Genomic DNA, 15,000 nt, shown 5'->3' with positions numbered 1-15,000 from the left:
CATGTTGCTGTTGTTTTATTCCTGCTCTTCCCATTGAATTTTCTGATCTTGTAACAATGATGTACAGTCTGAGTACTTATAAACTATTTTTATCACAGTATTATTTATTGCTTACTTTCAATAAAATACTGAAACTTATTTTCCACTGCAGATCAAAAGACTGACGCTTCTCTTTTTGAGGTCAGTGTTGTTTTTGTTGACTTCCTCAGACCGCCTGATTTACAGCTCCATAGTCTCTTCTTCTTCTGTGTTTTATTTGAAGTGCCTCCTTGTGATGGACAGTGTCACCTGAAATTCACAGGATTTGAATTCTGCCCTTTCAAAGTGGCAGGTTACCATCTAACTGCCCCATTCACTAATGTAAAATGAGATCAGGAGGAAACAGGAAGGGAGGCATTTTTAAAATCGCTGCACTGGCCACTTTTTTTGGCACCACAGACAAACATTTTTTAGGACTGAGATCAGCAAAGTCTCCTCTCACAAAATCTAAACATTCATGTGATAACAGTTAGTTATATTTCACTGACGAGCCTCAGTTCGAGAGGTTTATTTCAACTGAATCTGTGCTACTCAGTAAAACTTAAGCAGTTGAAATCACCATGGCAACCTCTGAGTGCGGGGTGGGGGGCACACAGGTGGATCAAATGACCTGATTAGAGACTCCTGATATCTGTGGTGTTTATCAACCACTTTACTGACATTTCTGTCAAAGTCCAGCTACACACTGCTCCAACACTAAATACACACACCCATTTACACATTTCAACTGTTTTCACTGGAGATACGTTTCAGTCCAGTTTTAGTCAGGAAATATTCACTCTGTCATTCTAACTGACTCCACATTACATATACTCTTGATTGGTGGTTTACCTGAAAGCAGTGTTGGCCAGGTGCTACCTTTTCCTTTCCATTTGAACTGTGAGTAACTTTCAGGAAAACAGGAAGCGATCGCATTTCATATCACTCATATCAGAGTTAGTTGCTGCTCCATTTTAAATCTTAGTTGCTGGAGAATTGAAGAATTGAAGCTCAACAGCTCATTTTGTACAATATATTTAGTGTATTTTAGTGAATATATTTTAGTTATTAATTGTACAAAAGCAAAACTCTGAAGTGTATTAATGACCTTCTATGTGCTTAAGTGGAACAACTTCAAGTATATACTTGATTTTACTTTGCTGCACTACTTTATACATTACACACTGACAAGGACACGAATTACTCATGGGACGATTTGACGATGCTGAAGTTTAGTTTTGATTTTAGTTTTTATATATTTGATAGTTTTGCCTTTCTCTTGTTTTCAAGGCCATTAAGCTAAATGACATTAACACCATTATTAATGAAGAGACAGAAGGCTTTTTTAAATTTAATTTCCACAAGGTTTACAACACAACACAAACAGACCATGTTTCTCATCAGAAGAACCCTGCAGAGTTAAACATCTTATTGCACTACAGTATATGATGGCGTATTAGGGCCACTGAAGTTTAGTTTTAAGTATTTATTTATTTGATATTTGTGCCTTTCTGCATAAATCTTTATATTAATGAAGTAAAAATGTAAAAGTATTCTGGATGAAACTATATTGTGAGCATATGTGTTTTTTGAGATCATGGTGGGACAGAAGGCAATACAAATATAACTCAAATCAATTTAGTATCAATTAACCTGCCAATTATTTTTATTTAATTAATAGTTAGGTCTATAAACTGTTAGAAAAGAGTAAAAAATGGCAGTTCATGTTGGAATTCAAGGGGACATCTTCAAATACTTTGTCACTTTTGTTTTATTTTGTAGGTTATTTATCAATCATCAAAATAACTGNACACAAACAGACCATGTTTCTCATCAGAAGAACCCTGCAGAGTTAAACATCTTATTGCACTACAGTATATGATGGCGTATTAGGGCCACTGAAGTTTAGTTTTAAGTATTTATTTATTTGATAGTTGTGCCTTTCTGCATAAATCTTTATATTAATGAAGTAAAAATGTAAAAGTATTCTGGATGAAACTATATTGTGAGCATATGTGTTTTTTGAGATCATGGTGGGACAGAAGGCAATACAAATATAACTCAAATCAATTTAGTATCAATTAACCTGCCAATTATTTTTTATTTAATTAATAGTTAGGTCTATAAACTATTAGAAAAGAGTAAAAAATGGCAGTTCGTGTTGGAATTCAAGGTGACATCTTAAAATACTTTGTCACTTTTGTTTTTATTTTGTAGGTTATTCATCAATCATCAAAATAACTGGATTATTTTTATGTTGATCAATTAATCGATTGATCCTTAGGTCTAAACTGTTAGAAAAGAATGAAAAATGGCTGTTTGTGTTGAAATTCAAGGTGAAATCTTCAAACACTTACAGGTTATTGATCATCAAAATAATTGCTATTTGTATGTTGATAAATTAATCAATTAATCGATTAATCGTTAGGTCTATAAACTGTTAGGGAAAAACGGCCGTTCGTGTTGAAATTCAAGGTGACATCTTCAAATACTTTTTTATTTTGTAGGTAATTGATCATCAAAATAATTGCAGATTATTTGTATGTTGATCAATTAATCGATTAATTGTTAAAGCTCTACAATATAATAAAAGGATGAGAAACTGGGAGTTTCCTGTCAAATTTACATTTTACGGAAAAACAGCCAAAATTTTAACCGACCCCGCCCACCTTTGACGTCACGCGCTGGCGGAGAACGGGATACTGGGAGAGCCGGAAGAGCCGTGTAGAGAGCGAGCGAGCTAGAGCCAGCAGATCCCAGTAACGTCACTGGTTCTCCATCAAGACCTGATCCGGGAACGCACCGCATCTACCGGGGTCGACTTCAAAGATTCAGTGTAGGCTGTGGTCGGGATCACCTGTGTCGTACACCGGTGAGTATTCCACACCTGAGCGGAGGATAGGAGGTGAAACGTCCGCGCCAGACTCGCGCTGAGTCGGTTATTCCTGATGGCATGTTAGCTTTAGCTAGCTAGCTAACTGGAAAACTGGAACAGGAAATACCAGAGCCGCCGCGGTCACTGTTTTAAAGCTAATTAAAACACATCTTTCCGGCTGCTGGTTTCTTAACGTTGACTCCTCTTGTGTGGAGACAACCACCGCGTTCACCCGTCCCGTCTCCGGAGCCTGTCCGGTTATTAAACCCTAAAACCCGGTACGCAGACGGTTGTGTCGGTGGTCATCAGAAAACCCCGCAGGGATGTTACATGAACTGTTTTCATGTGGGAAATGTATTAACACGTCAGGAGACGAAGGTCCTGAGTGACTGATGCGGCCTGACCTACTTGAATGGGAACACACCATCCGACATGGACGTTAGCTTCCAGCTAACTTGTGCACCCACACGGAAATAACGTTGGTTTTTAGTGAGTCCTGCCAGCTGCTCCATGTTACCCAGATTTTACCATTCACACCTCGGTCCCAACTCAGACCACCTCTCCTGCTCAGGCCTGCTCAGACAGGTGAAAGGTGACACATTTCAGGGGTTGGATGTGACCCTCAGATGGGTGTGGTTGTGTTGTGGGAGCTCCTGTCATGTAACCACCATGAAAGTTGGGACTTGCTGCTGCTTCCTGGTCTGAAGACGTTTCCTGGGCTCGTTCTCCTGAGGTGGATGGAGCCACGTCTCCTGCGGCCTGTGATTGAACACAGATGCTGATTGCCCACATTGTGCAGAGTCAGCAATTAGGATTAGTACAGAAAAGCTTTTGTCCCAGTGAGACGTCAGATCACTGGAGATCGTCCAGACCCAGACACAGGAACACACTCTTCAGCCTCTCAGTGTGATTCAGCATCAAAGACCAGTCAGATCTTTCTCTTGACTCATGTATATTATATTGTATTATTCTATGGCGGTAGATTGTTCTACGTTTATTACATTTTTTTTCGTGCTGTTTAAGCCACTTATTTTCTCCACTATCTGATGAATTGTCTGGATAAAAATGGCCACAGTCCCACTTTCAAATCACCTAAAACATGCAGTTTATAATGACCGGAAATAAAATGGAGAAAAGTAGCAAATCCTCAAATCTGAAAACCTGAAAACTGGGAAATAAATGAGAATTTATGCTTGAAAAATGACTTGATAATCAAAATAGTTACTAACTATCTAATGAATATTTCATCTGAATAATTTGTTAATCTGTTAAACTTCAGACCAATTTACAAAAATATCTTGTGAATATAAAATGGATTTGCAAATACAAAAATGTAAGGACGATATTCACAAATGCTTTTCATTATTTCATTAATTGAAAGTATTCACAGATATTTTTTATTTGTGGAATCTGTTGTGTATTTGCAAGATATTTTTTGTAAATTTGCTCATTTTTGTTTTGTATTTGTGGAGGTGTTTTATATTTACAGATTACACATTTACACATGATTATCGACCTGTTCACAGTAATAATACTGAAGCAGATCTACCTCCGTAATATTGAGTTATTGATCATTGTCCATGAAAGCGATCCTGTACTAGCATGACTCCAGTGTAAGCAGAGCTGATGTTTAACCAGTTCTTTAGATGAAATATTCATTACTAACTATTTGGATTGTTAATTAAGTCAATTCTCAAGGATAAATGCTCATTTATTTCCCAGTTTTCAGGTTTTGAAATGTGAGGATTTTCTGCATTTTAAACTGCATGTCTCATGTAATTTGAAAGTGGGACAGCAGCCATTTTTGTCCAGATAATTCATCAGATAGTGGAAAAAACTGGTTTAAACAGCACGAAATAAAACACAAAGTGTAAGAAATGTAGGACAGAGACAGCTGTGTTCATTCTTTGGAAACGTGTTGTAAACTTCAGTCACAGCTGCCATGAAGTGTGTTTCCTCCAAAGACTCTTTTTTTTGTAAAAAATTCCTGCGTTGTGTTTCCTTCCTGAGACGCAGCGGAGTGATGGTATCACAAAATGGGACATTTGTACCAAAAATACACTGTGTCACTTCAGATCTCTGTGATTTGGTGAACGCAGACTTCTGAAGCCTCATGTAGACTTTGGTTAAACTTTATTAATGCACAGAATGAAGAGAGAAGATTTAGTTCCTTGTCTTTTATTTTGCAATTGCCTCATGATGAGATGTTATCAGGGGCAGTTTGGACATGAGGGAAGATACAGTGACTGAAAATGTGAAAAATAACCGTTAAAAGATGTTAAATTTACATTGATACTAGAGACTGACGGGAGTTGCTGATGGATTAATGACTTCAATAATGAATCACTTCCAAAAACATGATGATGATCTGCATTTGACTGATTTTTCCAGCTCTACATGTGAGTGTTGTGTAAAAATAAACGTGAGAAGAACTTCTACCTCCAGGACCTGTGGAGAAATGTGAACTTCTCGTCAGCTTTTGTGTTTGTACCTGTACAAATCTGGTGTGTTGTGTTTCAGTGCGTGTGGCAGAGGCTCAGTAAAGATGTGGAAGGCAGCAGCAGGACAGTCAGTGAAGGTGGCTGTGGATGATGGAGGCGACGACTGGGAGACCGACCCCGACTTTGAGGTACGTTCGCTCAACTCCTCCCTCCTCGATTTCACTTTAATCCTCCTGACTCCACGTATAAACTCCTGCTCCGTCCTCCGGGCTCCGTGTACTTGGCAGCCAATGAATAGAAAACAGAAATGAACAAGCAGCCAACCAAATAATACGTGTTTTATTTATGATGAGTTGGATTTATCTGGAGAACGTGATCACACATTACATCATATAAAACTCATTAACCAGGCAAACGAACGGCATCTTATTATTATTCCCCTTAAATACTAAAATAATCCACGTAAAATTGAGAAAGGTGATCCCCACAAAACTATTTCAATTCCTGATTTCTATTTATAATCACATCAAGAAAAAACAGACGACAGTTCGTTTTGTCGTTTCCTGTTTTTTATTATAAAAACAAAAACAACTTTGAACTTCTGTTTGTTTCCAGAACGACGTTTCGGAGAAGGAGCAGCGCTGGGGGGCGAAGACGGTGCTCGGTTCAGGACATCAGGAGCACATAGAGTGAGAGAGCAGGTCATTTTTTTTACGTTGCTGTTAAATGCATCGTGGAGAGCAACATTAATGCGTCTCCCTCCCTCCTCCCTCCTCCCTCCTCCCTCCTCCCTCCTCCCTCGGTGTAGCATCCACCGGCTGCGTGAGACGGTGTCGACGGAGCACACCAGCTTGAAGCAGAAGGAGCTGGAGACGATGCCCAAGGCGTCGCATGGATACGGAGGGAAGTTTGGAGTCCAGCAGGATCGTATGGACAAGGTGAGAGACGCGGGTGGACTGTTGGATCAAACTGTTGTAAACTGTGTTTTTGTCGCTTCACATTCATATTTAACCTTTTCAGAGAGATGTGTCTCAGAGCTTCTGCTGCGTTGCCTGATGAAGCCAAAGTAATGTTGAAGGTGACCGAACAATCTCACCTGAAGGTCCAATCAATGAGCAGATGCTGTTCTGAAGCTCGACAGGTCACTGAACATGTGAAAAGCCAACGTTTTCACAAATCTACAGGACCTGTGTGTGTGTGTGTGTGTGTGTGTGTGTGTGTGTGTGTGTGTGTGTGTTTTCCTGGCGAGCAGCTCTGTCCACCTCTCTCTCTCTCTCTCTGGACCGTGTGCTCGCTGCAGCATGAATGTGATGACCGAGCGTTGTTTACACCACAGTGTGAGCGCCAGTGATGAGTCAGATGTCGACGCTTCAAACCTCTGGCTGTGTTTCTGATTCCTCACATGTTCCCGCATGTCCTTTTACTATTTGGACAACGTGCTCTGAAACTGTCTTTTTCCTCTGTGTGTCCCGACAGTCCGCCGTGGGTCACGACTACCAGATCAAGTTGTCCAAGCACTGCTCCCAGACAGACACGTCCAAGGGCTTTGGAGGCAAGTTTGGAGTTCAAGCTGACCGCGTTGACCAGGTACTTCCTGTCCACAGTGCTGATTTCACACATGATTTTTGTTGATGTATGAAATATTGGTTTTCCTGTTAAAGCTCCATGTTTCTTCTTCTTCTGTGTTTTATTTGGAGTGTTGATCCATCAGAAGATATAAAAACCATCTCAGTGTAGTTTTACATCTCCTCTCTCAGGCTTCTCTCTGGAGCTCTAGTAACAACAGGTCGGTGAGCCAATCAGAAGAGAGGAGGCTCTGAGCCTCTCTTCTGATTGGCTGACTGTTTTCTGAGTGATCCAATAAAAATATAGCAGATTTCAGGTAAAAACACTCAGAGAAACCAAATCCTGCAAGGTTTGGATGGTGGGTCCAGGTGGGCGGGGCTTGGTGACTGCTTTGTTGTGACATCACAAAGTTCCAGAAGTCCTGACGGCTGGTTTTAAGGCTCAGTTTCTGAATACAGGCTGTGTGCATTTCTCTGTGGACTGAGGCTTTGATACTTTCACAGTATTAATATAGAAGCTAGACCTGATCTATAATCACACTACACATGGACACAGACCTTTACACTGGAGGAGCTTTAAAGGGACAAACAGCTGAGCTGAGTCTGATCCAGAAAATCTCAATAACCACTGAACTGTGTCATGTTTTTATTAGTTCAGCTGCAGTTGATTGACACTATCCTACAAAGTCTGATCTCCTGTACCTGAGTGTCTCTGTTACAGCTGTTCAAGGCCACAGTTAGGTTTTAAATCAAGAGTTAAGAGAAGTATAACCACTTTAAAAGTATAACTTGTTGTTCAGTGGATCAAACATGAAAACTCTCATTTTAATGTTTTGTGACATTGTGAATTTCAAACTTGTGTTGTGACTTCCTCCTCTGTCCTTCCAGTCTGCTGTCGGGTTTGAATACGCCGGGAAGACGGAGAAACACGCCTCCCAGAAAGGTGATGTCGCAGCCTGTCGTCTTCCTCTGAATAAATTCCAGCTCAGACGATATTAGTGATATATTTGTAAATTCACCGTCGATCTTTAATTCTTCTAGCAGCCTGTTGGGTTTTGTTTCCAGCCACTAACAGTTTGACCGACAGACCGTGTTTGGAGGAATGTGCTGCTGATGTTAAGATGTTGTTCTATGTTTGTTTCTCTGGTGTAAGTTACAGCTCAGTGTGTGAGTCTTATGTCAGTGCAGTTTTTGGGATTTGAAGCTATTTGACTTTTTTACAGTGAAGAATAGTTTTTATCCTGATGAGAGGAGAGAAGTGGAGCGATCGGTTCTACACAGTTGATCAGATATAAAACGAAACTCCTTCAGATTAAAGCTGAAATTCAACATTTTGATGGAGCTGTATGCAAGTTTTCGCTATTGCTACATAGCTAATGTTAGCATTAGCAGCCGTTGTGAGATCAGTATCAAACTTCATTCACTCACCAACAGCTGTCTCCAGAGGTGGAAACAAACACCAATGTTTTGCTTCTTTTCTTTTACTGAAGTTAGCATGCTAACCAGTTAGCCTCAGCCTGTCTCATCACTGTAGCTGCTCAGTGGACGTATTATAACCTCTTGTCTCGTAAACACAAAGATGGCTGAAGCTCTTCGCAAAAACTTGTAAGTAAACAGCTACTAATGCTAATGTTAGCTATGTAGAAATAGCAAAAACTTACATACTGCTCCTTTAAGCTCACAGTTAGTGACTGCAAACATTTGAGGGGCAGTTCTCACAGACTGCACTGTGCACATGATGAACAGTGACCCGGTGCTCTGGCTTCTTAGCTTTTAGTGTGTTGATGCTGCATTCCCATGATGCTATGCTGTCACCACCTTTTGTGTTTCCGTTCATCTCCTGCAGAGGACCCTGCATACAGGTGCAGCACATCTGCCCAATTCCAATGGTTCCTCAGTGTCAGTATTTAACAGGCAGGACAACACAGAGTCTGATCACTGCAGAAGTCTCAAGTGATGATTTTAGCTCGTGGCGCTCAGTGTTGATGGGGTATTTGGAATTGGGCTGCTCCATGACCACTGCTCCCATGCTGCTTCACCCTGACCTTTGACCCTTGCCCCCCTGCTTTGCTGTGTAGACTACACCACTGGGTTTGGGGGGCGATACGGAGTGCAGGCAGATCGTGTCGACCAGAGCGCGGTGGGCTTCGATTACCAGGGCAAAACCGAGAAACACGAGTCCCAGAAAGGTTTGTCTGGAAATCCTGCCGAGCGGCATCTAACCCGGAGAGATCACACACACACACACACACACACACACACTGAGCCACTGAGCGCAGGCCCTGACAGATCATGTTATTTTGCATTTTCTTCCTCTTCCTTCATTCCTCAGCCTTTCTCTGCTTTTCTAAGCTGCAAACAACAGCTTTGTTTTCAGCCTCAGTTGCATGTGTGATGTGAAGTTTGTTTTCCTCTGCGTCAAATAAGACGTTCCTGTGAAACATCACACACACAGATTACATCTGCCGGGGACTTAAATTACATGAGTCTTTGTTGGACGTTTCCTCCTCTTGTCGGGTTCCAGGTGAGATTCAGACCAGTTCTTGGTTTGAAGGTATCAGTTTCCTTCCAGCTCATTTCTTCTTTTTCTTCTTAAAATCAGACAGAATCTGAAATCTCAGAAGCTTTTGTTGGTATTATTAAATATGTATAATATATATAAAATATATGTTATATATGTCAAATTTAGTCTTTGACAGAAAGAGAAAAAAACAAAGAAGATGCACGAGGAGAAACACATTTATGTAATCGCTCCAACTCACTGGTGAAGGTCTTGAGTTACCTCTGCTCCACCTCTTCCTGTCTTAACTTTGACCCCCTCCACCCCCACCCCCCTCTGCTCCCGCCTATCGGCAGATTACACCAAGGGCTTCGGTGGCAAGTTTGGCGTCGAGACCGACAAGGTGGACAAAAGCGCCGTGGGCTTCGAGTACCAGGGAAAAACAGAGAGACACGAGTCGCAGAAAGGTTGGTATCCACACACACACACACACACACACACACACACACACACACACACACACACACACACACACACACAGTTTAATTGGATTGTTGACATCAGCCTCAACAATCCAGTGTCATGGTCTAATATCAGTAGGTTGGTGCCGGGACGGGATCGTGTTTTATGATGTCACTGCGCCGGCGACAGTCAGAGCGGCAGCAAGTCTCATTCTTGTGAACGTGATATCTCAGTCACACCTTGACGGAACTTCTTCACATTTGGTAAAAAAAAGAGTGAGCAGAGCGAGTTCCGTCTGGTCCTGAGGTCTGGTCCTGATGTCTGGTCCTGAGGTCTGGTCCTGAGGTCCGGTCCTGAGGTCCGGTCCGGTCTGGTCCTGAGGTCCGGTCCTGAGGTCCGGTCCTGAGGTCCGGTCCTGAGGTCCGGTCTGGTCCTGAGGTCTGGTCCTGAGGTCCGGTCCGGTCTGGTCCTGAGGTCCGGTCCTGAGGTCCGGTCCTGAGGTCCGGTCCTGAGGTCCGGTCCTGAGGTCCGGTCTGGTCCTGAGGTCCGGTCCTGAGGTCCGGTCCTGAGGTTTGGTCCTGAGGTCTGGTCCTGAGGTCCGGTCCGGTCTGGTCCTGAGGTCCGGTCCTGAGGTCCGGTCCTGAGGTCCGGTCCTGAGGTCCGGTCTGGTCCTGAGGTCCGGTCCAGCGTAGATGATAGACGGGGGTGAATGTCCAATCAGCACTTTATGGATGAAAAGGTGCAGGTGTTTATCACACCTCTGCGCCAGTCAGACGGTCTTTATGTGTTCTTTATTTAGACACGCTGATGAAAAACAGCCGTTAAGTGGTTTGTTCAGGGAGAATATTTTCCAGCAGCTGGTCTGTGATCAGCAGGGTTACATGTCCAGACTCAGACTGTCTGGCCTGACTTGTCTGGACTCGGTTTCCTCTCAGCAGAGACGCTCTACCTGTAGCTACTAGTCTGACACACCTGCACTGACTGACTTTACTTCCTGGTTGGCCGACAGCAGCCTGCAGGCGTAGGTCGCCTCAAAAATTCCCCCAGAATGCACTGGGTTTGTGTTTGCAGCCTATGTTTGCATATGCGATAACTGGGTCACGTGATCTGAAAACAGGTGCAGCGACTCGACTTCACCTGAGAAACTGACGTAGAAGTTTGTGACTGTGTTCAACTGACTGTTGGTTACATTTACTGGATATTCTGCTGCATACTGAAACACTGAGTGTAACAACAGGACGACTGACACTGTGACCAGAGCCTTTGGTAGATGGTGGATAAATGTCTCAGCTGTTTTATGCCCAGAATCACTTTGATATTTACAGCATCACAGTGAATATAGAACCCGTACAGAACTCACTGACTCTCCTGTCGTCTTCTGCTCGTGTCTCTTCAGACTATGTGAAGGGCTTTGGCGGTAAGTTCGGCGTGCAGACGGACAGACAGGACAAATCGGCGCTGGGATGGGACCACCAGGAGAAGCTGCAGCTCCACGAGTCTCAGAAAGGTAACGCTTTTTATTTACCTGAATAAATCTGAGGCCCTGAAGTGTCCAGATACAGAGGAGTTGAAATGATGTCAGAGGGCAGTTTGAGTATGAGCCAGAGCTTTAGTGTTTTTATGTTGGACTCTGTTTCTCACTATAAATGAAGTACAGACACTTTTTAAAGGATGTGTGTTGTCCTGTTCAAATCGTTGCACATCAAAGCGTCAGTTTGACGTGTAGACCTGTCGGTCGTCTGCTTTGTCACTTCAGCTCTGATGTGGCTCGGCTGCGGTTTTGGATGTGGCTGACGACTTCCTCAATCTGTGGTTTAAAAAAGGCTCTGAAAGAGGAAGTGGAGCCAGAGCTCAGATTTATATTTGCATGTCTGAGGCGAAGCTGCTGCTCTCACACAGTTATGGTCAGAATTAAAAGCCCTTTTATTCTCTTGTAAATGAACATTTAAGATATTGTAAAAGCCTCTTTCAGACGGTTGAGAGACTGAGACTGAGCTGCTCCCTTCACTTACACTGTCCGAATAAAATAATCAGTTGTTGTTAAAAACACGAGCTAATGCAGAATTTTATTTTATTTTTCCCCGACAGTCAGAAACATTTTGTTTTCAGGTCGTCCGTCTCTCCGTCTCATGGACACCATATCTCAGTATCTCAGTATCTCAGTATCTCAGTATCTCAGTATCTCAGTATCTCAGTATCTCAGTATCTCAGTAAAACCTTGAAGGAACTAAATTTGGTGCAAACATTCACTTGAACTCAAAAATGAACTAAATAGATTTTGGTGGTCAAAGGTCAAAGGTTAAGGCTGTGGTGACCTCAGAATACACATTGTTGGCCATAACTCACAACACAACTTTCACTCTAGGGTTCATCACGTTGTGTTGCGTCACATTATGTTGTGAGCGAGACGGAGTGACCAATGAAGAGAGTGTTTCCCATTTTGCTTCTCTCTCTGTCTCTCTCTGTCTCTCTCTCTCTCTGTCTCTCTCTCTCTCTCTGTCTGTCTCTCTGTCTCTCTCTGTCTCTCTGTCTCTCTCTGTCTCTCTCTCTCTCTGTCTCTCTCTCTGTCTGTCTCTCTCTCTCTGTCTCTCTCTCTGTCTGTCTGTCTCTGTCTCTCTTTCTGTCTCTCTGTCTGTCTCTCTCTGTCTGTCTCTCTCTGTCTCTCTTTCTGTCTCTCTGTCTGTCTCTCTCTGTCTGTCTCTCTCTCTGTCTCTCTCTCTGTCTCTCTCTCCCTCTCTCTCTCTCTCTGTCTCTCTCTCTCTGTCTCTCTCTCTCTCTCTGTCTCTCTCTCTCTGTCTCTCTCTGTCTCCCTCTCTCTTATTGATAACCTGAGTTATGACAGTAAGACAGATGCATGTAAGATATATTTTATAGCTGGGAATGGATCGACCAATGGCAGCAGCCCTGCAGTGGAGCTTTAACCACTGATCTCCATCACGTTCAGAAACGTCAGGATCTTCTTTAACACCATAAAGTTTCTCCCTCATGTCACTCTGTCAGGTGTGTCACTGTCTCTATGTTTTAATATATGGGTGTTTGTAATGTGTGCTGGTGTCTGTCTGTCTGTCCGTGTGTGTGTGTGTGTGTGTGTGTGTGTGTGTGTGTGTGTGTGTGTGTGTGTGTTGTGTTGTGTTGCAGACTATAAGCGTGGGTTTGGAGGGCAGTATGGGGTAGAGGTGGAGAAGCAGGACCAGTGTGCGCTGGGCTATGAGCACAAGGAGAACCTGGCCAAGCACGAGTCCCAGAAAGGCACAGATAACCCCCCCCCCCCCCCCCTCCCCCTCCCTGATCCTCACCCAGAACAACCCTTCCTTTTAGCTTAATACCCGTTCCCTGGCACCGTCCTCCTCCTCCTCCCTCCCTCCTCCTCCTCCTCCTCCTCCTCTCCTCAGTAACGGCTGTTTTTCTTTAAAGTGACGGACACGCCTCTGCTCTCAGATAACACACCCCCCACCCCCCCACCCCCCCACCTCTGCAGCACCAACTGATAAACATGAACAATTCAGACAGTCTGAACATAATGCTGGTGTTTTCTGCAGTTTTTTATTTTTAAGTGAAACCAGGAAGAGACGGAAACCATCAGAACCAATAAGGTGTCGGTCCGTCTGTCAGTTCTGCTCCGCCCTGTCTGGTGGTTCCTGCTGAAGATGTAAATCTTAAACAAAATGAAGCACGAATCAAAAACTTTTAATAGAAAGATTCATTATTATTATTTACTTTTATTATCAATCATTTCCTGAAACAGCTGCTCACTGTAGTTTTTACCAACAGGAGGAAATGATGTGTTTGATAGGGACTATTTTCAGCAGCGGATTAATCCACACTTGGTGCTGTGGTTCCAGGATCCTACTGTTGTTAGTTTCAGTTGTTTCACAGGATTTCTGGACAAAAACAAAAATCTAGATTATCACCATTAGGCAAAGCAAAGTCATCTGTACAGAACATTATCACACACATTATCGTTCAAGGTGCTGACAGGAAATAAAAGAAGCATAAAAATAGAAGTAAAAAGCACAAGAAGAACAAGAAGAAAACAATTTCTGTTACAATTTCACAAGAATTTCCCCTGGGGAATAAATAGATATTTATCTAACAGTATAAAAACATTATGAAAACACAGATTATGAAATAGGCAGAATGCAAGATAAACATTTAGATGAAGGCAGAGGAAAATTGAAATTAATCAGTCACTGTTTTCAGATCCCCAGATTTCTAAAAATCATTTTCTTTATTTGCCTCCAGTGATTTTCAGCCGTGAGACAGTTTTATTTCTGCAGGTTTATTGTGGCGCTCGACACAAAAAAAATAAAATAAAGTTGCATTTTGAAATTAAAATGCAAAAACATCTGCAAAGAAAAGTGAAAGGAATCATTGTGTTTATATCCCCCCACCCCCCCGCCCCCCACCCCCCCACTGGGCCAGGTGATGTCTGGATTGTTAGTTTTAATTGAATCAAACAAACGGAGCAGCAGGACGTAGATTTAGAAAGTAAAGCACTTCTGTGGCGGAACCAAGTCACAAGTCGTGAAGTCGAACATGTCGGTTTCACGTGTCACCTCGGCCTCCGCCCCCCCCCCCCCCCCCACACCCCCCACCTGCTGCTTCCACCCTGCATGTCTTGTTTGTTTACCACATCCATTCTGTGGCATGATGGCATGTGACCCCGCTGCATCTCCTTGAGCCCCCCCCCCCCTTCTGTCTCTGTCTGCACTCAGTTTATTTTGTTCCTCCTCTCCACAGGTTTGCATGAGCTCGTCCTCCTGTTCTCCTGTGAAACACTCGTCTTCATCTGAACCTCCAGAGCAGAGAGGTCGTCTGTCCTCTCCGCTCTGAAGGGACGTCCTGATGAGGCCGACTGCTCCGCTCATTACAGACGAACAGGAAATGACCTTCGCTCCTCTGCTCTTTGTTACCAGATTATTCTAAAGGGTTCGGAGGGAAGTTCGGCGTCCAGAACGACCGCATGGATAAGGTAATCAATCAACCAATCGATCACAGAAACAGGAAGTGAGGAAACACTGAAGACAGGAGAGAAAAGATAAAGAGAGAGTGATGAAGATAAAATAATAAAATACTAACAACAGAATAAATTTATTAAAGTGAGTAAAACCATAAATGAAAAGTAGGATATTAAAAATC

General features: G+C 42.9%; 2 protein-coding genes across 4 annotated transcripts in view; both read left to right on the top strand.

The window, feature by feature from the left end:
• The window catches only part of ppfia1 (PTPRF interacting protein alpha 1), a 43,983-nt gene extending 43,844 nt beyond the window's left edge, over positions 1–139 (top strand). Inside the window, exon 31 of the mRNA XM_022750257.1 lies at positions 1–139. This exon is cut by the window's left edge and continues 1,534 nt beyond it. The gene's annotated coding sequence lies outside the window, so the exon portion shown is untranslated.
• A 2,575-nt stretch (positions 140–2,714) lies between these two features.
• Positions 2,715–15,000, top strand: part of cttn (cortactin) — a 16,195-nt gene continuing 3,909 nt past the window's right edge. The window contains exons 1-11 of one of the 3 annotated variants that reach the window (XM_022750270.1): positions 2,715–2,890; positions 5,414–5,522; positions 5,950–6,023; positions 6,143–6,272; positions 6,811–6,921; positions 7,788–7,842; positions 8,978–9,088; positions 9,756–9,866; positions 11,258–11,368; positions 13,000–13,110; positions 14,778–14,833. In XM_022750270.1, the coding sequence (XP_022605991.1) occupies positions 5,439–5,522; positions 5,950–6,023; positions 6,143–6,272; positions 6,811–6,921; positions 7,788–7,842; positions 8,978–9,088; positions 9,756–9,866; positions 11,258–11,368; positions 13,000–13,110; positions 14,778–14,833 (954 nt within the window). In that variant the 5' untranslated portion in view covers positions 2,715–2,890; positions 5,414–5,438. The remainder of the gene's footprint in view (positions 2,891–5,413; positions 5,523–5,949; positions 6,024–6,142; positions 6,273–6,810; positions 6,922–7,787; positions 7,843–8,977; positions 9,089–9,755; positions 9,867–11,257; positions 11,369–12,999; positions 13,111–14,777; positions 14,834–15,000) is intronic. The other 2 variants (XM_022750288.1, XM_022750280.1) reach the window with 2 other exon arrangements.

This window comes from Seriola dumerili, unplaced genomic scaffold (assembly GCF_002260705.1).
Source record: "Seriola dumerili isolate Sdu_G_001 unplaced genomic scaffold, Sdu_1.0 BDQW01000012.1, whole genome shotgun sequence".
Classification (NCBI taxonomy): domain Eukaryota; kingdom Metazoa; phylum Chordata; class Actinopteri; order Carangiformes; family Carangidae; genus Seriola; species Seriola dumerili.
Note: the sequence above shows the minus strand (reverse complement) of the source record. Positions and strands in the feature narration are given on the sequence as shown.